This window comes from Saimiri boliviensis, chromosome 4 (genome assembly GCF_048565385.1).
Source record: "Saimiri boliviensis isolate mSaiBol1 chromosome 4, mSaiBol1.pri, whole genome shotgun sequence".
Classification (NCBI taxonomy): Eukaryota; Metazoa; Chordata; class Mammalia; order Primates; family Cebidae; genus Saimiri; species Saimiri boliviensis.
The window spans coordinates 97,757,602-97,783,463 of record NC_133452.1 but is presented as its reverse complement, the minus strand read 5'-3'; the positions used below and the strand labels follow the sequence as shown (position 1 = coordinate 97,783,463).

Below are 25,862 nucleotides of genomic sequence, written 5' to 3'. Positions count from 1 at the left end.
AGTAAAACTTCTTTTCCCTTTTCTTTGCATGTCTGGGTTTTTATTTCCCCTTGGAATATTATATTAATGTATACAGTATGCCCTCCTTTTCTGTTACTCTCCTCCTTATCTAGTTTATTTCCTTTATGGCACCGGAATGTAAGCTTATGAGAACAGGCACTGCCCGGGTATAGTCAATAATCCCAGCACTTTGGGAGGCCAAGACAGGCAGATCGCCTGAGGAGCCCAGGAGTTCGAGACAAGCCTAGGGAGCATGGCAGGACCCTGTCTCAATTAAAAAATAATAAATACAGCTGAGCACAGTGGCTCATGCCTGTAATCCCAGCACTTTGGGAGGCCAAGGTGGGTGGATCACTTTGGGTCAGGAGTTCGAGACCAGCCTGGCCAACATGGTGAAACCCCGTCTCTACGAAAAATACAAAAATTAGCTGGGTGTAGTGGCACATGCCTGTAATCCCAGCTACTTGGGAGGCTGAGGCAGGAGAATCATCTGGGAGGCGGAGGTTGCAGTGAGCTGAGATGGCACCGTTGCATTCCAGCCTGGGCAACAGAGCATGACTCTGTCTCAAAATAATAATAATAATAAATAAATAAAAAGAATGGGGACTGATCATTGTGCCTAGAGCAGTGCCCACGCATAATGAGTAGGTAGCTGGCAAATATGGTTTTTTCTCAACTTTTTTTTTCTTTTTCTTTTTTATTATACTTTAAGTTCTGGGGTACATGTGCAGATCATGCAGGATTGTTACACAGGTATACACATGCCATGGTGGTTTGCTGTATTCATCCTCCTGTCATCTACATTAGGTATTTCTCCTAATGTTATCCCTCCTCAATCCTCCCATCCCCGTATCCCTCCCCTAGCTCCCCAACCCTCCAAGAGGCCCTGGTGTGTCATCTTCCTCTCCCTGTGTCCATGTGCTCTCTTTGTTCAACACCCACTTATGAATGAGAACATGTGTTTGGTTTTCTGTTCTTGGGTCAGTTTGCTGAGAATGATGTTTTCCAGCTTCATCCAAGTCCCTACAAAGGACATGAACTCATCCTTTTTTATGGCTGCATAGTATTCCATGGTGTCTATGTGCCACATTTTCTTTATCCAGTCCATCAGTGATGGGCTTTGGGGTTGGTTCCAAGTCTTTGCTATTGTAAACAGTGCTGCAATGAACATACGTATGTGTCTTTATAATAGAACAATTTATAATACTTTGGATATCAACTTTTCTTTTTTATTTTAATGGCTGCTCCATAGACAGAGCAGGGCTATCACATAGGCAAAACAGCCTCAACATTTATTTTAGATACAGGGGGTGCACGTACAGGTTTGTTACATGGGTATATTGCACTCAGGTAGTGAGTGGAGTACCCAGTAGATAGACTTTCAACTCATGCCCCACCCCTGCAAGTACTTATTGAATACAGGAAATTGAAATATATGGGAAATTAAAAGCATTAGAGCACATAGCAGAGGGCCTACCATGGCCTCACGGTCAAGAAGATTTCCACATGAAGTGATGTTTAAACAAATATCTGAAGAGCAGGAATTATTCCACTGAGAGACAGGGGAAACTATACTAGGTAGAGAGATGAGTGAGAGAAGCAGGAAAAGCAGAGGCCTGGGACCAGAACCTGGGACCAGATCACTTGGGCCTCATGAAAGAGCAAGAGGGTGCCATGAAAGCTTTAAGCTGGAGAGTGGTGAAACATTAATTTTTTGCTTTAGAAAGATTACTCTGGTCACAGTGCATAGGGTGAAATATGGAGGGAAGCAAGGCAGGAGACGAAGTAGTTAGGACGTTGCAGTGGCAGAAGAGAGGATAAGGAGTGCATCAATGTGAAATATTTAGGAGATCGCTTTGGCAGGACAAGTATGGGAAGTGAGCGAACTGCTGGCAAGGAACACTCTCAGGTTTTATGATGGTAGAACCATTACCAAACCTGGAAACAACAGAGGAGAACTGGTTAGAGTGGGTTAGAGTACTTTAGACATGTTGAGCTGGTTTAAATGTCTTGTCTCTTAAAGAGACATATGACTGGTTTAAATGTCTCTCAAAGAGATCATCGAGGGTTCAAGCCCCTATGATGGCTTCTACTCTTTTCTTTAGTGTCTGGTATACAGCAGGTACTAGTTGCTGAAAAAAGAAAGGAAAGAAGGAAGAACTCCAAGCTAGTGTGGGGGCCAGTAAAACTGGAGGTATAAAATTAAAGGTTGGCTGGGCATGGTGATTTGCACCTGTAATCCCAGCACTCTGGGAGGTCAAGGCAGGCGGATCACCTGAGGTAAGGAGTTCAAGACCAGCCTGGCAAATACGGTGAAACCCCATGCCTACTAAAAATACAAAAAATTAGCCGGGTATGGTGGCAGGCGCCTATAATCCCAGCTACTTGGGAGGCTGAGACAGGAGAATTGCTTGTACTCAGGAGGCAGAGGTTGCAGTGAGCCAAGATGGCGCTGCTGCACTCCAGCCTGGGCAACAGAGCAAGACTCTGTCTCAAAAACAAACTAAAAAATATATAAAAAATTAAAGGTCATCACTATTTAAATGGTTCAACTCAGAAGTCACCCAGGAATTTCAGCATGAGTTCTGCATGAGGAAAAGAAAATCACCCCGGGGTGTGTAAATTTGGAAGAGGGCATAAGGAGCCCTGAAGAGCTGTAGCATCTACGAGATAGGTAATGATAATGATAGCATGTAATCCTAAGTACTTGTGCCTCATTACCAATTTTGTTGAAAATATTTTGCCCCTTCACTAGACATTTTCCCATTTTAATCTAGAAATCTCCCTATTGTTAGGTAAGGATAGGACTTCTGCTGTGTGCTCTGATAGCTCTTATTTCCCCATATATTGCAATTTCCTTTATTATGAATGTGATCCCTCCCTGGGAGAACCGATCCCAGTAAAGGTGTGGGGAACTCATGACTAGTGGTTTCACTCATAACAGCGAACACTTACTGAGTGATTACTGTGTGCAAGGCACTATCCTAAGTATTTTACATGTATTAATTAATTCTCACTACCCTATGAGCATGGTTAAATGTAATGAGGAATTACAGAGACAAAGAGGGTAGAGATAAAGGAGACAGGTGATAATTAAAAGAGCAAAAGCTCTGGAAATGGGGCTATCCTTTGACAATAGATGGAACATCTCTACCACTGCATCTTCTGAAGGACAGAAGCAAAGTGGTAACAGGTGTGTTTCGTTTGGGGTTTTTGTTTTTGTTTTTTGAGATGGAACCCAGGCTGGAGCGCAGTGGTGTGATCTCGGCTCACTGCAACCTCTGCCTCCTGGGTCCAAACGGTTCTCTTGTTTCAGCCTCCCGAGTAGCTGGGATTACAGGTGCCCACCACCACACCCAGCTAGTTTTTGGTATCTTTAGTAGAGATGCGGTGTCACTACGCTGGCCATGCTGGTCTCAAACTCCTGACCTCATGATCCACCTCCCTTGGCCTCCCAAAGTGCTGGGGTTATAGGCATGAGCCACCACGCCCTGGCTAAGTGTGTTTGTTTAAACCAAAATCTTTAATTTTGGTACTCGTTTTCTGTATAATACCTAAAAACAAAAAAGAAAAACTCTAAACAAGCTATTCTTTTTTTCTTTTTTGACCTTTCAGTGTTATCCAGAGGATATTTTAATTGGTTTGATACAAGTAATGACAAAGTGTCATGGGATTACAAAGGAAGGAAACAATTCTGCCTCAAGTCCAGCAGGCGGAGGTGGAAGTTGGGCAGCTTCAGCATATCTTGAACACCCACTAAGTAGCAAGTATACCTGATGCTTTGGGATCCCAAAATGTGTAACATATGGAGATTGTCTGGTGTGCCTCACTATCGCTGTGGGCTCGCCAGAACGTGTTCTCCGTTCTTCTGTCCTAGGACTTCAATTGCCTTTGAGGATTCCATGCCAACTTTGTTCCCATCTTAATGGAATATACGATCAAGGCGCTCTGGCCAGAGGGTGGTCATGAGGCTTAGAGTTCTCTCCCTGGGAAATTTTATCTTGAAATGAGCGACACAAGAAACAAGAATGGGTCATCATTCCAAACTGTATGCCTTGGAGTTCCTGCTCCATGGACCCCCGATGCTGACCCTGGTCTTATCCTTCTGATGGCTGGTCCTTTGGCCCTTCTTTCCATTCCAGGAGCCATCCCACATCCTTCCATAAATTCCTATTCTGGTAAGGTTAGCCAGAGCCAGCTTCCAGTGCTTGCAACTAAAGGATCCTGGCCAATGGATATAGCCACCCATAGAATGTGTGTATGGATGGGATTCTAGCATATCAAAGATGGGTTGACCCCTCCTCATCCCCTTTCCCAGTATGTTCACTGTCTTTTTTTTTTTCTTTTTGTTCATTGTCTTTATCATGGGGATGGGATCATAGCATGGCTCTTTTGAGACACTGACAAATCCCAGCTAGAATTTACCTTCTCAGCCACAAAATCACATTTTTCAGTCCCTTCTGAGTGCCAGACCTAATAACTTTCAGAAACAAACTTTGGGGAAAGCTATCACCCCTAGCCCTCTACTTCTCACTTCCACTCACTACCATCTCCACGTCAATTCAGCCACCCATACCCATGAGCACACTGTGGCACATCGAAATTGTTTGTGAAACCTCTCCTGACCTAGAAAAGGAAGTCTTTAATTAGCTTTCTTTGTGCCACTCAAGTGGTTTGTACTGCCCACTATCATTATCGTATCACATTGTAACGGCTTGTCTATCTTTGGTAATAGCTGTGAATCTTTTAAGGGCAGTGTATTAATCAGAGTCTAGCACAGTGCTTTGCACTTAATGTTTGTAGACCAACCAATCAAACATACAGTATACAGGAAGTTGGGAGATACTATAAAAATCACGTGAACCAGCCAGGCACAGTGGCTCATACCTGTAATCCCAGCACTTTGGGTGGCTGAGGCAGAAGCATCACTTGAGCTCACGAGTTTGAGACCAGCCTGGGCAACACAGTGAGACCTTGTCTCTAAATAGTAATGAGCCAGGTGCAGTGGCTCACGCCTGTAGTCACAGCACTTTGGGCCAACGCGGGTGGATCACCTAAGGTCAGGAGTTTGAGACCATCCTGGCCAATGTGGTAAAACCCTGTCTCTATTAAAGACCTGGAACCAACCCAAATGCCCAACGATGATAGACTGGATAGGGAAAATGTGATACATATACACCATGGAATATTACGCAGCCATCAAAAACGATGAGTTCACGTCCTTTGTAGGGACATGGATGAACCTGGAAACCATCATTCTCAGCAAACTGACACAAGAGCAGAAAATCAAACACCACATATTCTCACTCATAGGTGGGTGTTGAACAATGAGAACACATGGACACAGGGAGGGGAGCACTACACATTGGGGTCCGTTGGGGGGAAATGGGGGAGGGATGGGGGGGTGGGGAGGTGTGAAGAGATAGCATGGGGAGAAATGACAGATACAGGTGATGGAACGGAAGGCAGCAAACCACACTGCCATGTGTATACCTATGCAACAATCTTGCATGTTCTTCACATGTACCCCAAAACCTAAAACGCAATTAAAAAAAAAAACAACAACACACACACACACACAAAGACTAGCTGGGCAGGATGGTGAGTGCCTGTAATCCCAGCTACTTGGGAGGCTGAGGCAGGAGAACTGCTTGAACCTGGGAGGCAGAGGTTGCAGTGAGCCAAGATCGTACCACTGGACTCCAGCCTGGGTGACAGAGCAAGACTCCATCTCAAAAAAATAAACCAAACAAAGTAATAATAAAAAGATAATGTGAACCAACCTATTTTAAAAAGGCAAACAGAACCAGTTAGGTGGTCCACACCATCCTACCAAAAAAAAGTACTAGTTCGGATTTTAAAAGGTAAGGCAACTTACACAAGGTTATTCAGCAGCAGGTCAGGGCCTAATTCCAGGACAGTGTTCTTGGCACCAGTGTGAAACCATCCCACTCTTCCTCCATCAACATAACCTAGCCACGTAAGGAACACACGCAAGACTCTGCAGCTCCATTCTCACATTCTGTCCCATACAAATTACTCAATCCAGTCCACGGTCAGTTTAGGTTTCGGGGCGCAGTTTATTCAAAAGCTTTAACTGCAAGTTCCACCCCCCATTCCAATATCTAACCCCTCCAACTCTCAATGAAGGGGCTGTCTATCATATGCGGGTGAGATGGGAAAGGAAGGGGTATGGTCTTACTATACAAGTTACTCTCCAGCCTTCAGCTTGTGCTGTCTGAAACCTGAGTCCCTCTGACCAAGGTAACTTGTTCAGAAAGCAGTGGTGCCACCCTGAGAGCACTTTAGGACCGTGCCATCTCCTGAGTTCACTAGTCACATTTCAGTCACTGTGACAAATACGAGTTATCAGTGGTGGTCAAAGGTAGACCAGAGGCACAGGCTGAGGGAATACCCTCTATTAAAGAAGGTTCTAGGAATGAAACATGGAATGCTCAACTTGTTGAAGTGCTCAACTACTACATTAAAAAAGTGGTGGGAAGGTGTCTACTGTTAAGAAAGCACAGTACAATGTGAGGGGCTCCTCGAAAGTTACAATTTTAAAAGTACACAAAAGGAACTCTGCTTAAATCATTCCAGCAATAAGGGGAAAAAAGCTTAGAGCTTAGCCTCTGAATTACTCAAGCTCTGAATCAAATGTATCTCTAGGTGAAGACCAACTCCTTTAATTCCTCATGGAGACTGAATAAAACACTTACCATTGTCTTTTGCCCTAACTCTTCTTTCACTAAATAATTGAAAATCTGGTTTCCTTAATGGACATCACCACTACAAAAAGGTCCACTAAGGGCAAGTGATCGACTTAAGTATGAATGGCCTATAAACCAATTTCCTGCAGGGTTCCCTAACCAAAACCCAGGGCGAGATGGGAAATTTGAGTTTCCACATCTGCCGGGCTGAAAGGCCCATATCTAAGAACAACAAGGGCCATAATATATCTGTTCTCTTGGCTTGATTACAAGATCCATGACTGGTGTGCCATGGTAGTGAGGGATACGTATCCATCGGCAGCAGTGGTTATCTTGTCCTAGAAGCTAGTGTATAGCCTCGGCAGTCACTTGTAAGTCCAGTGGGCAGTGGCCCAACCCTGGCCCTTGCACAGGTCTCGGTGGCGGAGAAAACAGGCATGGACTCGGAACCGACGGCCACAGTGGGGACACGCATGCAAGGCTCCAGCATGGGTCTTCATGTGCTCTGTCAGATGGTGCTTCAGCTTGAAGCGCTTGTTGCAGATGCCACAGCCAAAAGGCCGAAGGCTGAAGGTCAGCATGATGTGCCGGTCACGCTTTGGCTTCACCGCAAACCGCTTCCCACACAGGCAACCAAAGCGTTTTCCATCGGCAGGGGGTGTCCCCCCTAGCTTCACAGGCCCATGCACGGCCTGGCCTGCTCCCCCAGGTCCTCCGCCCCCTGATAGGATTTCATTCCCATGAAGATCCACTGGTTTCCAGGATGGCCCCCCTCCCCCAGATGTTGGCCCTGCCCCCGAAGGCAACAAGAACCCTAGCTCCCCATTCCCTTCAGTGTCCCCTCCAGAAAACACTTTGGTCTCTTCCTTTGCTCCTCCAGGCTGAGTTCCACCTCCTGATACCTCCTCCTTAGGCTCGAAGGGTTCCTGCTTAATGTAGCAGATTTTGGGGGGTAGTGCAGGAGGAGGGGCAGGAAGCTCAAGTGATGCGCTCTCACCCTCTGGAAGCTTGCGAGGAGTCGCAGTCATGGGCAGTGGGTGGGGTCCATGAGGACGGGGAAAAACCCCTGATACTCTCTGGGGCTGAGGAGTCTGAGTGAGCGTGGCTGACCCCTGGTCCTCCTCCTCATCTTCTTCCTCCTCCTCCTCTTCTTCTTCCACCTGAATTTGCAGCACTTCTCCCAGTTCACTTCCCTCCCCTCCCACAGGGCTCTCAGTGGAAGCAGGGCTTTCAGTGGAAGCAGAGGACTGCACTGGGGTCTGGAAAGGGGAAGAGCGAATGCACCAGCCTCCTGTAGAGGACGTAGTGGAAAGAAGTGCGTGGTAGGAGGTTGCTCCACGGGCTGAAATTCCACCACCTGAAGTTTCTAATTCTCTAAGAATCTCTGAGCACTGATCTACTACTTGCCACATTTGAAGGCCACTGGCCACAAGGAGATGAGCAGGGAGAGCATCCAGTGGCAGGCGGAGACGCCCTGAATAAATGAGCTGGAGTAGCCCCTCGAAGGCATCGGCTTCAATGACACTCGGCAGAGTGAGACGAGGCGCATCCCCCAGAAGCAGCTTGTCATGGAAGTAAGGAGAAGCAGCAGCCAACACTGCTTTGTGAGCTCTAAGTTCCCGGCCCTGCACCAGGAGGGACACATCACAGAACTTTCCCTCTAGCCTGTGGCGGTTCAGAGATTCGAGCAGCGAAGAGCTATGCTGTGGGAACTCGATCTGGATTGTCCGTGGGGCTGGGTTGCAGATCGGGGAGGTGGGTACGGGGGGCAAGGGCGTCGGGGTTTCCATGGCCTCCTGGAAGGCGAGAAGGATTGGGAAGAGGAGAGGGGGCCTGGGGGTGGACTCCACGCGGGATGAAGGCTGTAGAGGAAAGAGTCAGAGGTCACAGAAGCCCTTGATAGGGGGAGCCGCATCTCCTCAAACAACCCCCTCCCCCCACCAGCAATCATTGGAAACTTCTCAGTCAGTGGCGGTTTCTGCAAATCAGTCCCGCACACCAAGAAAGCAAAACCAACCACAACAGCAACAAAACACCAACCGGGGTTTTAACTTCCAGCCCCTGGGAAAGATGAGAAGGAGGTCCTTCAGCCACGAGCCTGCCCACCCAGAACAGCTCCGGCCCTGCCGCTCCGTTCCGCCTCACAGTGCTCACAGAGGCTGGCTCCCGGGAAGCCGCGGTCACCGGACACCGCGAGTCTCGGCCCTGGTGCCCTTCCCGCCGACACGCCCCCGCCGTTACACACGCGGCGCTGCACTCACAGGTACCGTGCGGCTACAGCGCCATCCCAGGCCGGAAGCCACGGCCTCCCTGCCGGACGCCGACGCCGAGTGCGGCAGGCGGAGCTAGGGCCGTAGCCAATCGGGGAATAGCAGCCTAGAAGCCCCGTGTCAATTGGCTTCCGCAGGCGAGGAGGGCGGTGCTGGGAGGAGGCCGCTGGCCCAGAGCGCCGGCGCGACGGCTGTCCGGTGTAGCTGCGGAAGTCCTCGCAGCGGCGGAGGACCGAGAGCCGGGGCCCGGGGGAGGACATCCCGGTTGGAGGGGGCGGGCCGCCAGCCGCCTCCGGAAAGCTGCGTTTCCCGGCGATAAGTGTAACGCCCGCCCCCGGTAGGTCCTGAGAGGAGCGAGATTAGTTGAGCACTTAACCGTGTGGGCCCGGCAACTGCCCACATCACCTTGGTCCTCCCACCGGCCCTGAGAGGCTGGGGGTTGCCGTCCTCAGTTTCCAGGCGAGAGAAACCGACTGAAAACGTCACTCACCTAATAGTAGTGGACTGGGACTGGAACCCGGATTTGCTGAGGAACCAGGTTCTTTATTCCGCACTGGAGCATTTTAACCAGCTATTAAAGAAACCTAATTTCTAGGTAATTTTTGAAAGAGATAAATGTGGATATATACATGAACTCTTTTATAAGATAACGCCGCCGTTCTTGGCCTCGGACTAAGTGAAGCAGTGGCGAGGGGAGAGTTAGACTGGAGAAGTTTGGCCAGTGCAAAACTCCTGCTCTAAAATATAAAAAACTTCGTTGGGAGGGGGGAGTGACATTCTATGAGGAGAGTGTGGCATCAGGTGGGGATATACAGTTTTTCTCCCAGGCTGTCCGCTTCCTTTCAGAAAGCAGATCTTACCACCCTAAAGGTCTGTCTCGAAAGCCCTGCCTCAGAAAGTCAGCACAGCGATAAAAGAACAATCTCCGTTTATTAAACATGTTTTTTCTGTTTCACCACACACTCCAGAAAAAAAGGAAATGGGGCTGGGAGTGGAGAAAAGGGGACAGTGAGGGAGGATAGATAAGGCTGGGAAGGGGGATGGGGAGGGAGAACGAGAAAACAAAATAAAACAGGTAGGAAGAGCATCTCCCTACCCTTAAGGTGGTGGGTGGGGAGGGAAGCAGAGGGGCGGGGGGGGAGGGGGCCAGGAAGCTCTGTACAGAAGGGTTGCCCCCAGCCCACACACACACACCCCGGATATGTACAGTACAAACCCCAGATAATTACAACAGCCAAAGAAGAGAGAAGGAAGGTTGGGGAGGGTCCAGGGGTAGGGCCTGAGATGGGGAAAGGGCACAGGGATAAAATTTCACATATTTACAAGTTTTATATAAGTATAAATTTGGCCCCGGCTGGGTGTATGTGTAGGAGGATGGGACTGAAGGGGAACTGTCCATACAAAAGAAAGAGGGGTAGAGTCTAGGAGAGTCTCAATACCAAACGCAAAAAGGGATGAAGGGGGCAAGGCTGGGTAGGGGACAGCAGTCAGGGAAGAGGGGGTGCCAAGGAGGGGCCTCTCCCCTCCCATGGCCTACCCACCCCAAACCCCATCCATCCTACCTCCCCTATCCCGCCAGAGAACTATGTACAGAGAAACACCGAAAAATTGTGGAGCTGGCGGGAGGGAGGGAGGTGGAAGGAGATTGGGAGGGGGAGGATGAGAGGGAAGCCCAGCCCTGTCCTACCTCCCCCAGGGGACAGAGTCATGGAAGGGGGCCCCCCAACACCCCTCCTCCAACACAGGTCCCCCCACCCCGGGGGAGAGAGACATGGCTTTTCCTAGAGTAAGTTCCCCCCTCCCCCTGGGAGTAGAGACCAAGAAGAGAGAAGGGAGGGGCAGGGGGGACTGTGTGTCAGAGTAGGGCAGATCAACTAGCCTGTCCTCCCAACATACACGCCCTCCTAAACCCTGACCCCTCACCCTAACCTCAATTCCACCCCACCCAACACACTGGGGGAGGGGGGGGCATAAGCCCCCTCACCCCGCTCTGGGACCAGCCAAGAGCAGATCAGGTGTGGGGAGAAGGGGAGACAACTCCCATTCTCCCCTTGCCGCCCCCTCCCTGCCCCGGTGGCCCCCTCCACCCCATCTGGGTTCTGGGTGGGGAGGGAGTAAATTTGAGTGGTAGGAGGAGAAGGAGTTTGTGCGTGCTGAGCCCCCCCAGACGCTCCTGAGAAATCAAGGGGTAATAGGGCCCCCTCACCTGGGGTCCCCTCCCCATAACAAGGGGGGCAGGGGAGGCCAAAATGGGGCGGTGGAGGGGAGTTAGATTGTCAGCTCTGGTTACTGCTAAAAAAATCACCCTGAAGTTGAAAGTTTGGAGGTGCCACACCCCCAGGGTGGGGGTGAGGGTCTGTCCCCCAGTGCTCAGGGGAACGATGAGGCAGAGGATGGGGATAGCACCCCGGAGTGAAGGGGTCTTTGTGGGGTAGGCGGTGTCCTGGGGCAAGGGTCCCTGGGGGTCAGGGCAGCACCCCAATGGGAAGGAAAAGGGGGGCAGCTGAGGGTCCCCGCTCTCCCTCCTGGAAATGGTGCAGTAGGGGGGTGGGCGATCAGTGTGCCTCCCAAAGAGGCATTCAGGGAGGCAATCCCGCTGTTCCTCGGTGATGTCCAGTCCTGGTGGTTGGTGCTGTTACAGGGTGGGGTGCACAGGAAAGGAAGAGAAGGTCTGTGATGCTGGGTGGGCTAGTGGTCTGCGGTGTTTCGGAACTCGCCGTTCTCCGTAATCTGCAGCCGGGGTGGGGGGGGCGGGGCTGGGGGGGCCAGGCCGTTCCACGGTGGGGCCAGCGTCACACGCGGGTTTGTTGGACCCAAGGGGGGAAGCTGCCTCTCCTGCAAGACACCAAAGAGGAGAGCGCGGACTTATTGAGACGCTTCAAGGGGGCCTGAATGCCAGTCCCCTAGCAGTGGCCTCCCCTATAGCCAGCCCACTCCACAAGCCATGGAACACCCCTTCCTCCCAGGACAGTCCCCACCATCCTCCTATTTTGTTTCTCACCTGCAGTAGAAGTTAACGTCGTCTGGGATCAGAGAGAAGAGAATCTCACTCCTAGACTCCTAACAGAGGCCTTTAAGCCTTTAACCCAGAATGTCACACCAGGAAACCAGATGAAAGCAGCAAGTTCCAACCGCACCCCCAGCCTAACCCTTCTCTGGCTTCACCTATGTATATTCCCTGCCCAACCCACCCTCCCCGTCTTGAAACCCCCTCCCACCCACCCCCAATCCGAGGTGGGAACTTTGTGTTGACGAATAAGGGGAGGCAGTACAGCAAAACCTCATTAATCCAAACCCCTGTGGATTTGGAATTTCTTCATAATTTGAATAAAAACTGGGCTTGAGTTTTCCTTTATCTGTGAAGAAAGGGTGTGCTAAGCAAATTAGTGGTGGAAATGTGTCTGTAGGAGGGGATATTTAACCTATACCAGAAAACAGACTTTTGAATCCTATCTATTCATTAATACATGCTCCCTAAGGAGTGGAAAAAGCCTTGTTCATCGAGTTCTACTTCCTGTATATAGTGTGAAGACATGCATTTCACTCAGTAGACACTGTCACTCAGTTTTGTCACTTATTCAGAGTGGCCATCTTCTCAAAAATAACATTCCAAATTAGAGAGAGATTTAACCGTACTGGGGGGAAAGAAGGGATTCAGGGAAGTGATTTGTAAAGGGCAAAATCTTGTGGGAGGGCTGCACTTGTCACAATTATGGCGAAAATGACTAGGAGCTTCTGCAGAGACACAGCATGCCCCAATCTCTGCATCCCTGGGAAGCAGAAACCGGCTTTATTCTTTTCCACCCCCATCCTCCTTTCAGTCCTTCTCCTTGGGCTCCCAATTAGAGGGTGAAGGGTACCAGACCCAACTCCTACCCCTGGTCCTACTCTAATCACCTCCTATAGCTCCTGGACCAACTCCTGGTTCCTGCCCTTAGCTCTACCTTCTATTCCTCTGCTGGGAGAAAAGAAAGCCATCTACACTTCTGGTTGCTCACTTGGCTTTTTAAAATTCGGGCTCAAAAGTAATTTTTAATTAATGGCTGAGTTGCAGAGGGACCAATACCTAATACAAGTGGTTTAGAACAAATGTCCAAATTACTTCCGAGGCCACACAGCATTTAGGCTTGGCAGTATAGCTATGTCTGATCTTATCTCCAAAGGATAAAAACACCTTCCAAGTAACAGCTTCCAGATAAGCTCTCCCTTCCATCCCAAGATCAAGTTGCTAACTTCTCGGGTCACCCAAACCCCAGCCTTGGGTATGAGATATCCAGCGAAACTGCCTTCTTAGCTTGCTGGGTATCTCACGTACTTTCTGCAAGTCAGTGAGAGGAAATCTGAGTAGGGCAGGGGAGCAGGGAAGGAACCCCCAGATTCCATTCCCTCTGTCTGTCTCCTAGGGACAGCACATAGGCATGCCCCAGACACCCCCATGGACCCAAATTTAGAAAGTGGATAAATTAGGGTGCCATTATTCATTACTAAAGAATTCACTGCAGGAGTCCTTTAAATGGCAAAGTCCCCTGGTGTCTTTCAGCATCTGTTTACAGATCACCAGCTACTTTGACAGAGAGGCTGGGCAGGCAGAGAGTTAAAATTACAGTGTAAGGAGCCACTGCCCACTGCAGCTCAATCCCAAAGAAAATCACATCTCAGAAATGATGTCTAGAGCTGACAGGTTCTCATTTACTGGCTTTTTAGGTAGGGTTATGTGTCCGGCAACGCTACTTGGTGGCAGGAAAGGGGGAGTGAGTGGCATCAGCAACCTGGGGATGTGAGCTCTGAGAGTAGGTTCTTTACCTTGCTGTTCCTGGCACCTCTGCCTGGGAAACAAAAGGCTTTCTGAGCCCACGATCTGATCTAGGAGGATGTCTCTCCCCACTTCTAAACTCCCAGGCCACATGGGCAAGTCCATGTCCTAACATCTGCCTGAGGTTCCTTTCTTGCTCCTTCTTGTTCCACCCACCCTGCCTAATGTCAGGACATCTCAACAGCATTTCTTCCAGGGTATCCCCAGTCTCCCTACGTTCACTACCCACTCCTAATTCTCACCCAAGGGGGGCTAATGTGAGCTCCAGATGCCTTCTGCCTCACAGATATAAGGAGGGAGAGAGAGAATCAGGTGAGGAGTGGAAAGGAGGGCAGAGAACCAAGGTTAGGGAAGGAACCGGGAAACCCAACCTACCTGTTGCAGTCAGCACGGTGCCTATAGCCAGGGTCCTCCAACCCATCGTCACCTCCACCCCCTTAAGAGACCCACCCCTAGCCCCTAAGCACGCTCTGGTGAAATGGGGGGTGACAGACATACACTGGAGAGGCAGAGGAAGAGGAGGGCTTAGAGTCAGGAGGGGGTGGGTTTTGCAGGGAAGTGGGTGTGATCTGTGAATGTGCTGGGCCCATCTAGGATAAAACTCTTGGTGTTGCTAAGGTACTGTTGGGCAGTGCTGGGAAGCAGCAGCGAGTGCTCTCTTTGGGTGGTGTCTTGGGAGATGGATCTGTGCAGGAGGTGTCGGAGGGCTGGAGTCTGTGGAGGTTCTCTGGGTGTGGAGGGCAGCAGTGAGAGGGGAACAGCTCCGGAGGTGTTGGAGGGGAGCGGGCTTCACGACCAACCTGCAGTGGTCCGGAGTCACCTCCCCCTGTGTCCTCCGCCCGTGGCCAAAGCGGAACCAGGAGAGTTACCTGATGAGGAGCTGCAGGGGGAGAGAGTGGGGTCATGGGGTCAGGAGCCTTGGTGGGGGATGGCAGGTAGGGGGAGCCTAGCAGTCAGAGCAGAGGAAAGAGGAGTATGGGTAGGAAAATGAGCAGAATTTTGGGAAGCAAGGGGTAAGGGTGCAGAAGGGAGGTCCTAGAAGCTGGCCTGTGAGAAGAGAGGCTGGGCAGCGGGCAGCTGGGAAAAGTGTGAGGTCGAGTGGGAGGGAGGCTAAAGGGAGGCTGGACTTAAATACTGAGGGAAAAGGGTGGTTGCAGGATGGGAGGCCTGCAAGATCTGAAGAGTCAGTAAGAGGAAGCTATGCAGGAGCTGCCAGGAGTCAGGAAAATTGGGGAACCAAGAGAACAGAGGTGATGGGGTCCCCAGATTTTCAGGGTAACTGCCAGGGCCTGGGGAAACTACAGATCATACTGTCCTGTGCTCTATTCTAGAAAATGGCAGCTTCTAGCCCTCTGGCCCAAAAGCTCAGAGGAAGCTCAACAACGTGCCTTGAACAGGAGTGGGCAAAGAAGGGGCAGGGATTCCCCGAACTAGGTGGAGTCTAGGGGCAGAAAGACCAAGGTTCTGGTAGAGAAGGTCCTGAGACACAGACAGGAGTGGGAAGACTGGATGGGAAGGGACAGGAGTTGGGCTGACGCTGCTAGGAGTGACAAAGGCACAGACGATGGGATGAAGATGTGGTCACTGGGGGGCTGCCAGGAGCAGCCAGTGGACAAACAGTAGACTAGGAGAGACAGATGGTGATGGGGCTGGGTGGCTGGTGTAGTGAGTGCACGAAAGACAGTGGGATGGATGGGGATGGGACACGGAGAAGATAAATGACATTGTAATTTCCACCTGAGCGTCGAGCAGCCTCTTCTTGGGTTCCGGCAGCGGCTCAGCCATGGCGGGGTGGTCCCGGCGCAGCTCCTCCTCCACCAGCATCAGCCTGAAGGGACGGGCTTCAGTGGGGTTAGTGGCGGGCACAGGCTCGGAGCCTGCCCACAGAACCGCATAGCTCTCTGGAAAAGCCTCAGGCATCCTTATCCCTTAGAATCAGAGTCTCTCTATTGCCGTGACACAAGACTTCCTGTTGCACAGGATCATGCTCTCCACCTTCCTCTCAGGGACTCTTACACCTCTCTGCTAAGACAGCTTTCTGTGCCTCAAAGACTTCTACCATCCAGATACCTCCAGGGTTCCATCATCCCAATCAGGACAGTGATTGTGGCTATGGACCTGGCGTCTGCATCCCCCATGTCACCTCTGTGGCTATGGACCTGGCGTCTGCATCCCCCATGTCACCTCTGTGGCTATGGACCTGGCATCTGCATCCCCCATGTCACCTCACTGTGAAGATCCTCAAGGTGATTTATCATAAAGGTTATCAATTAGAGCAGTGGTTTTCAAAAAATATTTCAAGAAGCCCTTTTCTTCTAATTAAATCTTACATAAAATACATTTAGAATGGATCAGAATGGAGATGGCTCTGGTTGGACTGGGGTCCAGGGTCCCACCCCTCCACCACTCTGAAGATAATTGACCTCTTTGCTGAGGATACCCTCTTTGGAGCCCAGGGCTTGTTGGAGCCGCTGAAACATATACAGACTAAAAGACCCGTTCTAATAGAACACCTTTTCAAGGCTAGAGAGGGTCTGCCCAGGAAGGGGGTGGTGAGGGGCTACTCTAGCTAGGGAGCCCTGTTTAGGTTTGGGGTGAACGTCATAGGTTAGGTTGAGAATAACTAGTGAGGAGTCCTGGCCTAGGCTGAATGCAGATGCAGTGATGGTTGGACAGGAACAGGTACATTTTCCAAGGGCCTTTGAAGCTACTCTATCAGAAGAGAGGTCAGGATTTAGTAAAGGGATATTTAATGCACTAAGCAGGTTGGGGTTTCTCTCCATCTGGTGATGAGTGAGTGGGTGGCATCCTGGGGAGGAGAGTAGTGGGCTCTCCTGGTGGGCTCCTGAGTTTGGGGGTGGGAGTCAGAGAAGTAGTTTGCCCACTTGCTCTCTCCAGCCTCGGGCTCTCCCTCACAACCCCCTCCCCAGGCCGCCCCTCACCTGCCAATGATGCTCTTGATCTGCGAATCCTTCTCTGCCTGCTGCTGCCTAAGCCTCTTCTCACTCTGCTCCAGTCGGGCCTGATACTGCATCAGGATTTTGCTGGTCTGTTCTTCCTGGGACAGCAGCCTCCGCTCATACTCTTCCAGCTTCCGGTTGGACATGTGCAGCCGCTCCTTCAGTGAGTGAATCTCCTCCTCGTACTCCTTCACCTGCCCGCCGGGCACAGGACCCCGCACTGTGAGGGGCGCCCCACCTCAAGCCCATCACCCAGCCTCCATCCCTGCCTGCCAAGCACAGCCACTGCATGGGGAGGGACATCCAGCTGCCTTCCCCAACCCCTTCCCTGCCTGTGGACCATACCCACACACCTGCTTTTAAGACCCTTCCATGGTGCTGAGGCTCCCTCAAAACGGAACAAGGTCATAGATTCCCACACCCTGAGGTCTATGTATGGCCCCTAATGAAGACCCACACATAAACCTAGACAGACTTACAAGCACACCTTGAGTAACTGTGCTCAGAAATTAAAAATAGGGTGATTCTTCAGCCCTAAGCCAGGCCCTAGAACACATGCTGGAGACATAGGGAGAAAAGGCATTTGATGGGGGAAGGCGGGTGCTGTTTTCCATGTGACCCTCTCCTTGGCTCTGTAGGGGGTTTACAAGTGAATTCCAGGCTGAGAATCTAGGAATTCCAGAGCTGGAATTGCTCAGAAGAGTCATTTTATCTGCCCTATTGGCTCTAGACTCTACAGCTGTGCTGCCTAATATGGGAGCCACCAGCCCACATGTAGCTATTTAAAATTTAGGCTAGGCATGGTGGCTCAACACCTGTAATCCCAGCACTTTGGGAGGCTGAGGCAGGTGGATCACTTGAGTTCACAAGTTCTAGACCAGCTTGGGCAACATGGCAAAACCCCGTCTCTACAAAAAAAAAAAAAAAAAAAAAAAAAAAAAGAAAAGAAAAGAAAAGAAAAATTAGTCGGGCATGGTAGCACGAGCCTGTAGTCCTAGTTACTCAGGGGGCTGAGGTGGGAGCATGGCTTGAGCCCGGGAGGTGGCGGTTTCAGTGAGCCAAGTTTGCACCACTGCACTCCAGCCTGGGTGACAGAGCAAGACCCTGTCTCAAAAAGAAAAATTTAATAGAGCTAAAAATTCAGTTTCTGGGCCAGGCGCACTGGCTCACACCTGTAATCCTAGCACTTTGGGAGGCCGAGGCGGGCAGGTCACCTGAGGTCAAGAGTTTAGGACCAACCTGACCAACATGGAGAAACCCTGTCTTTACTAAAAAAAATTGGCCGGGCATGATGGCTCATGCCTATAATTCCAGCTACTCAGGAGGCTGAGTCAGGAGGATCACTTGAACTGGGGAGGTTGCTGTGAGCCAAGATCACGCCATTGCACGCCGGCCTGGGCAACAAGAGCGAAACTGTCTCAAAAATAAAAATAAATTCAGTTCCTGAATCACAACTAGCCACATGTGAACAGTGTAAATTATAGAACATTTCATCACTGCAGAAAGTTATACTGGATAGTGCTAGTCTACAGCCTTTCTCAATAAGGTTTCCTCATCTGCAGCACAGAACAGAAAAATATTCAAAAGACTATTTCCTCATTCTCTGAAGAGGATACATACACATATCACCAACTGTTCTATATGCAGAGGAGAGAGATGAATTCACTGCCTACGACAGCTGCCTTGGGGCTAATATTAGGGTTTAATGCTCATTAAATGTGTTGGTCAAGCCCATCTGAGTCACTCCCAACATTTCCTATGCTCAAAGACCACTTCTCTGTGTTAGTGTCATAGGTTCTTTATATGTGACCTAATCCTGCAGCCACCCTCTTCCTCGGGCCCTAGGAGCAGCAGCTTCCCCAAGTAACTTTCTGCTAAGTTATCTGTGTGTGCCCCAAAGCTCTCACTGCCCTTTGCCCTCAGCTTCCACCAAGCGAGAGTCTGGATGGCCTTTTCACACATAACCAATATATACCGCTTTACCACATGCATCCCCTGCCTACTGACTCTCTGTCACCTGAGCCCATGGGACAGCGACTGGGTAGGCCAGACATCACTTGTATAACTGCAACCTCCTCCACCCCCACCCAATTTATTAGCTCCTACTGCCAGTAAAGTAACATTTCCTTTCCTAAGCAGTCACAGGAGCCAGGGCTTATGTTCCTCCTGGGGAAGAACATGGAGGTAAGCCTAAAATAGATGATCCCCAGATAGTCTGTGATATATATAACCTACAAAATAGAGTTGAAAGTGACTTTTAGCAACTGACTATGTGTACCTGGTCTCCCCAGATGGATTGAAGGCTACTCAAGAGGTGATCCTGTCTTTGCCTTTTCTTTCCACCATAACCACCTAACCCTGGAGGTTTCCCTTAAAAGCAACTAGAGATGTCCCCTGAAAGTAAAAGGAAAAACTGGGGCTTGGAGCTGGTAGAGCCCACCGTACCCTATCCAGCCGGCTCTCGTCCATCGATTTTGAGTATTCCTTGAGCTTGTACTCTTCCCGCTCGATGTGGGCACTCTCGATGTCAGCTGACAGGTGAGGCATATTAGAGACCCAGGCCACTGTCCGCTCAGAGGCTGGCATTGTGGGGTTCAATGTGGATGGTGTCTGAGAATGCTGGGACAAGGCATGGTGAGGGCGAACAGAGAAAGGAAAGGTGGGGAAAAGCAGGGTGCATTTAGAGGGCAATGACACAGCCAAAGGAGATGACAGTCCCAGTCCTATTGCCCTGCTGTAGCCTTCATCACCTCTGAATGCCAGAGATGTGAGTTGAACGCCAGAGAACTTCTCCTGTCAACTGTTGATTCAGGATCTGATTTTCATGCCTCCAAGTCCCCAACTGGCCCTATTCCAGTCATCCCCACTCTACTTATGGATTAATCCCCTCTGGAATGAGAGTGCTAAGAGGGTTCAGTGCCATATCCTTAGTGCCTGGCACAGCACATGGCACCTAGCAGGTCTTCTATACACATTTGCTAAATAGCCAAAAGGAGGCATGAAGATTGTAATTTCAGGCCACAGACTCTGTTCCACACCCACCCTTCCCATCTCCTTCTTCCCTCCCTGTTGTGACCCAGCCCGCCTTCCTCCTGACTTCACCTACCTGCTTGGTGATGGAGGGCTTAAGCCCCCCACCCCCTCCGCCACCGCTGCCCCCGCTGCCCCCAATGCTGCCCTCCTTGCTGAGGCTCTGTTGCCGTGGACGGGCGGGGCCATAACTTGGCTCTGGGGACTGCAATAGATTCCCGCTGGATGGCCGGGGTTTCTGGGCTGCGCTGACTGTCAACTGCTGAGACTTGCCCCTCTGCAATGGAGGTGGCTGGCCCCCGCCACCCCCACTGCTGCCCCCACCACTCCCACCTCCGGGCCCTGAGGGAGCTGGCCTCTGGGGACCGATGGTGATCTGGGGAGGGGACAGCATGTGCTGCAGGTTGTCCTGGAGTGAAAGCTGCCGACGGGTGAAGTCAGTGCCAGAGGGTCCAAACTCATCACTGTAGCTGTGGCTATGAAGGATGGAGGCAGCAGGGGGCTTGGGGACCCCGGAAGAGAGGTCCTCACTCTTGCTATAGCCATGGAATGGGGCAAAGGTGTCCCCAGGGGGCTCTCCACCTCGGTGGTGGTGATGGTGGTGGTGGTGGTGATGGGAGGAAGGTGGGCCATGGCCACCGCCCCCTCCATGGCCGCCCGGGGGCCCTGGCCCATCAGCAGCCATGTGGAAGAGAGGGTTCTGGAAGGAGAGGGGGATTCGCAGTTGCTGGGCAGGGACACCGTCCGTGGTGACACCCATCTGGCTGAGGCGCATGCCGGCTGCCGTGATGGATGAGCCACTCCCCTGGGAGAGGCGTCCGGCAGGCGCAGGCCGTAGCCCCAAGGCTGCTGTCAGCGAGGCCTGGCTTGAATGCAGCAGGTCCCCTACGGCTGCCAGGTTCGAAACACTGCTGCTGTTGAGGCGGCCACCAGGCCCATCGCCCTGTAAGTCCAGCATGGACACACTCTTGTTTACACTCAGCATCTTCTGCTCTGGCTCTGTGATGTCCGAGCTGCTCGTGCAGTATGCTGGTGAGGAACGGGCCAGGGGTGGACGGCTTACATAGAACAGGTCTTTACCCCCACCAGGCGGTGGTGGGGGTGGCTTTTCCTTGGTTGGGGAGGGGAGGCGAGCCATGTCCATAGAGCTGTCAGAAGGGAAAGGGGCACACAAACAGAAGGTAAGGTCGGGGCTCCTAGCAGTTGAGCCTTGCTGTGGTCTGGCACAGGCCTGGGGGTGAAAAGTGGGACCCACAGGGAAGGGCTGAGAGCTAGTGGTGGCAGCCCTGAAAAAGGCAAGCAGGGAGGATGGGAGGGGACAGGTGGGAAAAGGGAAAGGACAGGGCCCCTCCAGGAAGGGGGTAAGTCCTAGAGGAGGGGAGATGGGGGCAGTAAGAGAAGGGACGGGGCAAGGCGGGGCAGATATGGAGGAGATGAGGTCCATGGAGGAGGAGAGGAGGGGAGAGGAGTAGGGTGAAGGCCAGTGGATCGGGAGAGGGAGCAGACAGGAGAGGAGAAGAGGGCGGGGCGGGGGGGAGAGAGCCCCTCACCTGTTGAGGCCTCGAGCCATGAAGGACTGAAGGTCGATGGAGCTGGAGAGAGATGGAAAGAGGGGCGAGCACAGACAGAGAAGGAGAGAGATGTGGACAAATGGCAGGAGGGGCGGGAATAGTGGGATGGGTATGGTGTCATGGAGGAAGACACAGGCAGAGGAACAAGCAGGGCCCGCATCAAAATAATGAGCAGCAGCTGAGGCACGGGCACCACCCATCGGAATGGAGACTGGGACTCTGGAGCAGGCTGCAGGCCCTGCTAGGCTTCCACTGCCACTGCTCTAAGTGCTGGATCATGGGGAGGTCTGTGGAGTTCTGGTTGGGGGCTGGGGGAAGTGCTTATTCACTAGCTATTATTGAGATAGTTGAATATTTTGACACATGGCTGACATGACGTCCTGGGGACAAGCATGGGCAGGCAGAGGGACAGCAAATCAGAGCTTGCAGCAGCAATGCTCTAGGCTTACAACTAAGACTTGAGTTGGTGGAGCCTCAGCCCTGTTCCTAGAGCTCCACATCTCTCGCTCCCTCAGGCTGTAAAGGGCTCTCAGCCTATCACTGACTGTACCTGTATCCTTACCAGTCTTCCCTGAGAGCTTGGTGCTTTCTTTCAAGCCCTAAAGAGATGCATGTGGGGCCCAATGAGGAGTATCCAGGACAGGAAAGGGGGTCTCAGGGCATGGGCCTGGGGGTCCCAGGGTGCTCACCTATTAAGGTCCCGCATCATGTAGCCCTGCATCTCAGCCGATGGCCCCCGAAGTACCACAGGCTGAGGCCGGGGCCGCTCACTCTGGCGGCTTGGCTGCCTTTGGATGTTGGGGTTCCTCAGAGCTGTGCTGATGTCATTGAGGAGCCGGGGCAGTGGACCCAGCTTCAGGAGGGCTTCCTGGAAAGGCGAGGCTGTTACATGGGGGCTCAGTGTCCAGCTCTTAAGAGAGCCTCTCAGGGTGCAAGTGGAGGGGGTCTGAGTTGGGGTAGTAGTGGTGGCACCTCGGGGAACAAGGGGAGAAAAAAATCTTCAAGGGGTAGTTTCTCAGGCTCTAGGAACCTCTGAAGCCATCTTGGGATAGGGCAAAGAGGGGATCTGCTGACCTTGCTGAGCTGGGGCAGCACCTCCCAGAGCAGGGCATGCAGTGTGGAGAGCTCTCGGCCCAAGTCGATATAACCCTCAAAGCTACTGCTGTTGGTCAACGTGTCCAGGTTGGAGATCTCATACAAGAACTGCTGCATGGAACCCCATTCCAGCTCTAGAAACTCATTCATGAAGCCCAGAAAGTCCTCCTTTGAGGTAAACCTAGCCAATAATCCAGACGATTAAGGTCACACACACACACCCCCACACGCACAGACAGGTTTCATGCATCCACATCCCAGGATCTCTGGGGACTCAGGAGAACCTTCCTGCCCACCCCCCAGCCCTGCCACACCCTGCCTTGCCCCCTCCTGAAGCTTCCCTCACTTGGAAAAGTTGGCCAGGTTCTGGATGACCTTGGCAATGAGGGTGAGGGTTCGTGAGGTCTGCTCATCTGGGTACTCCTGCATGAGCCCAAAGAGACTGGGCGACATAATCGCTGGGCAGAGGAAGCGCAGGAAGAGTGAGGCGCTGATGAGCCTGTCTGCGATGTCCTCCCGGCCTCGCTCTGCGCAGCGCAGCCGCCATGAAGCAAACACCTCCTTCAGCTCCCTCGGGAACACGCTGGGGGGAAGGGGCAGGGAGACAGAGAGAGAGAGAGAGAAAGAGAGAGACCGGGACTGAGCCCCAGAGACCCTCAGCTTCCAGGGAACATGCTGAGGGGGGTGGTAGGAGGTGAGGGTGTGGAAACAGAGGTGAGAGAGACAGGGAGGGAGGGACCACAGGAGCAAGATGGGAGGCTGCTTGAAGAAAGGGGCCATGGCAGAGGGAACAGACAGATTAGGGAGAGAGAAATGGAGGGGGAGAGAAGGTGAGGGGAGAGACACGTGGGAGAGAGATGGAGGGGTGTGGGAGAGAGACAAGGAGAGGAGGAGAAGAAAAACAGACACCAGGAAGAGACAGAGATGGGAGAGAGATGGAGGGTCACTTGAGGTACAGGGAGCTCGGACCCCCCAACTCTTCTGGATTCCAGGGAAATGGGGATGGAAGTGCCCCAGGCATGATCCCCAGTCCCTGGAATGGCTCAGAGCTCACTCCCCCCACCTCCCAGTTCCACTTCAATGTCCCACTGACACCTTAAACTTGACTGGTGTAAAGCAGAGCTCACCATCGCCCCCACACCTCCAACTGGCTCCTCCTCCTGACTTCCCTGGTTGTCAATGAGGCCACCGGTCTCCCCACCACCAGCCTCATGGCCTCGAGTCATCCGTGACTCCCTGCAGACATGCTCCCTCCTTTCCATAAGCTGACAATTCCTACTGATCCTTTCCTCAGAGGGTCCTTCCAGCAGTTCCTTCCTAACTTCTCTTGTCACTCTTCTGTTTCAGGATCTGATTTTCATGCCTCTGAGCCCCCAGCTGACCCTACTTCAGTCACCGCCACCACATATACCCAACTCTACTTATGGATTAATCTTCTAAATCGCAATACTTCCTGAAACCTTTAATGGCATCCAGTGGCCTACCAATGACCTCAGACTCCTTAACTTGAGGCCTTCCAGTTTCTAAAATTAATCTTCCTGCCCAGACACCTCTCCCACCACTCCCCATCACGAGCCACATGCTTCACTAAACCTGATGTAATTGCGACTAACCTACCGTAATGTCCCCTGAAAGCTCCTGGACCTTTTCACCATCACACATGTGCCTTTCTCACAGCCTTCTGAAATGTCTTTCTTGCCAACCATGTCCATATATCAAAACATAAGCCAGTCTTCAAAGCCTATCCGAGGGGGCACCTCTTCCCTGCTTATCTCAATTAAAGCTCTGCCTTCTCTCTGACCTTATATCGCATAGAGGTGGGGGAACCCTCACTCAGCACTTACACACCATTATGGCTCTATGGCTTTTATTTCTCTAGTTTGTCCCCACTCATTCTTGTGGAGGCCCTCTGAGGGCAGAGACCAGGCCTCTCTCACCTCTGTTTGCTCTATAGCATCTAGAACAATGCTTTGCCCATAAATGGTGCTCAGTCCTCTTTAAGGATGGACAGATAGATGAACAGATGAACACATAATTCCCCCGACCCTGGCCCCCCAGCCCAGCGTTCCCAGTCTCACCAGTGGGAGTTGACCACCTTGCACAGGGCCAACTCACAGCACATCCGCAGGTTGGCCTGGTGCTCTGCCAGACTGGACGCTGTGCACTTGATGGGGTCCACCTCGCAGTTTTCCTCGGACTCATACAGAGCACGAATGAACTCTCCTGGGGGTGGGGGCACAAGAGGATGTGGTCACACTTTCCAAGGGCAGGGAAGGGGGTGGCCAGGATTGGGGAAATTTCAGTATCAGGTGTTAGAGGCTGGAGTCTTAGGACTCTGGGTTAGAAAGTATCAAGCTGTGGAAGGGTGGACTTGGGGTCTGGGGTACCCAGGTTCGGGGCTGGGGTGAACATCTGGTAGGTTTGGGAAGAAGAGGGCCTGACTGTGGGCCATACCAATGGCATCCTTGAGGTATTTCTGACCAATCAGTCTCATATACTCTTCTATGGCTTTAGTGGCGAGCGTGTTCTCGCGGAATATGAGGTGCTCCCGTTCCATGAACCGGTCTACCTCAGACATGGCCATGTCTGAAAGGAAGTCCTGAGGCGCAGGAAAATCCAAGTGTCAGCCTCTGTGCAAGCCAATCTCGGGAATCTGCCATATCCTCGCCAACCCCCATGCAAGTGCCCATTCCCAGGTCACCTTTCCCTGAAAGTACAACACTCACCTTGGCCTTGCCTGTACTCTGCAGGATGTGAACCAGTGCACTGGCAACCTCCTCCTTGCCTTTGACATTCAGGGCGGGCTCCAAGACTGCACATAGCATCCGATAATGGTTGGTGACATACTCTGCAAACTCTTTATATAGCTCCATGGGCAGGATGCTCATTGTCTGATAACGTGCTTTCAGCCGAACAGCCGGGCAACCTCCTTTGCCCTTGCCCCCTGAGCCACCCCCCGAGCCCCCTCCCCCTCCCGAGCCCATACCCCCAGATCCCCCACTGCCTGTTGGCAGGGTTACAGGGTACCACTGCTCTGTGAAGTGGCGCCCAGCCAGGGTGGCCACCGGCACAGTCACCAGGCCGACATAGCCCGCCTTGTCCTTCTTGCGCTTTTTGTCTGAGTCACGGTACAGATGCAGCCGCAGGGCACGGACAGCCGGCAGGTTGTTAAACTCGAAGTGCTCTCCCCAGAAGACGGTGTCCCCTGAGGCAGAGCGGGGCTTGGAGGTGGTTCGTGCATACAGCATGTCATCCAGGCAGAGCTCGCAGTAGTACCGCTTCTTGGGGGGCAGCTCCCGGGCCTCTATGATCCACAGCTTTAGCACATTGTCTACCCGGCGGCTGTTGTCCTGGCATAGTGGGGTAGGCACGATGGTAAAGAGTAAAGGGACAGAGAGACACCAAAAGAGGAG

General features: G+C 52.0%; 2 protein-coding genes across 14 annotated transcripts in view; both read right to left on the bottom strand.

Moving 5' to 3' along the window:
- Positions 1-6,060: 6,060 nt before the first annotated feature.
- Positions 6,061-9,027, bottom strand: ZBTB9 (zinc finger and BTB domain containing 9). 2 transcript variants are annotated; one of them, XM_010334036.3, is made up of 2 exons: positions 8,751-9,027; positions 6,061-8,572 (listed from the first exon to the last, which is right to left on the bottom strand). In XM_010334036.3, the coding sequence occupies exon 2, from the start codon at positions 8,498-8,500 to the stop codon at positions 7,076-7,078; it is 1,425 nt and encodes a 474-aa protein (XP_010332338.1). In that variant the 5' UTR covers positions 8,501-8,572; positions 8,751-9,027; the 3' UTR covers positions 6,061-7,075. The 2 variants fall into 2 exon arrangements, with proteins under 2 accessions (XP_010332338.1, XP_010332339.1); XM_010334037.2 differs by having other exon boundaries at positions 8,972-9,027.
- Positions 9,028-9,891: 864 nt separating this feature from the next.
- The window catches only part of SYNGAP1 (synaptic Ras GTPase activating protein 1), a 34,963-nt gene continuing 18,992 nt past the window's right edge, over positions 9,892-25,862 (bottom strand). For 3 of the 12 annotated variants that reach the window (XM_074397912.1, XM_039465305.2, XM_010334032.3), the window contains 11 exons: positions 25,176-25,799; positions 24,904-25,048; positions 24,528-24,672; positions 22,796-23,032; positions 22,429-22,630; positions 22,044-22,222; positions 21,334-21,375; positions 19,860-20,931; positions 19,199-19,372; positions 16,736-16,947; positions 14,680-15,621 (listed from right to left, as the gene is read on the bottom strand). In XM_074397912.1, coding sequence (XP_074254013.1) covers positions 15,375-15,621; positions 16,736-16,947; positions 19,199-19,372; positions 19,860-20,931; positions 21,334-21,375; positions 22,044-22,222; positions 22,429-22,630; positions 22,796-23,032; positions 24,528-24,672; positions 24,904-25,048; positions 25,176-25,799 — 3,279 coding nt within the window. In that variant the 3' untranslated portion in view covers positions 14,680-15,374. The other 9 variants (XR_005578412.2, XM_039465292.2, XM_039465325.2 and 6 more) reach the window with 9 other exon arrangements.

Excerpts from the sequence above, each read along its gene's own strand:
- ZBTB9 (XM_010334036.3), bottom strand. The coding sequence starts at position 8,500 with ATGGAAACCCCGACGCCCTTGCCCCCCGTACCCACCTCCCCGATCTGC.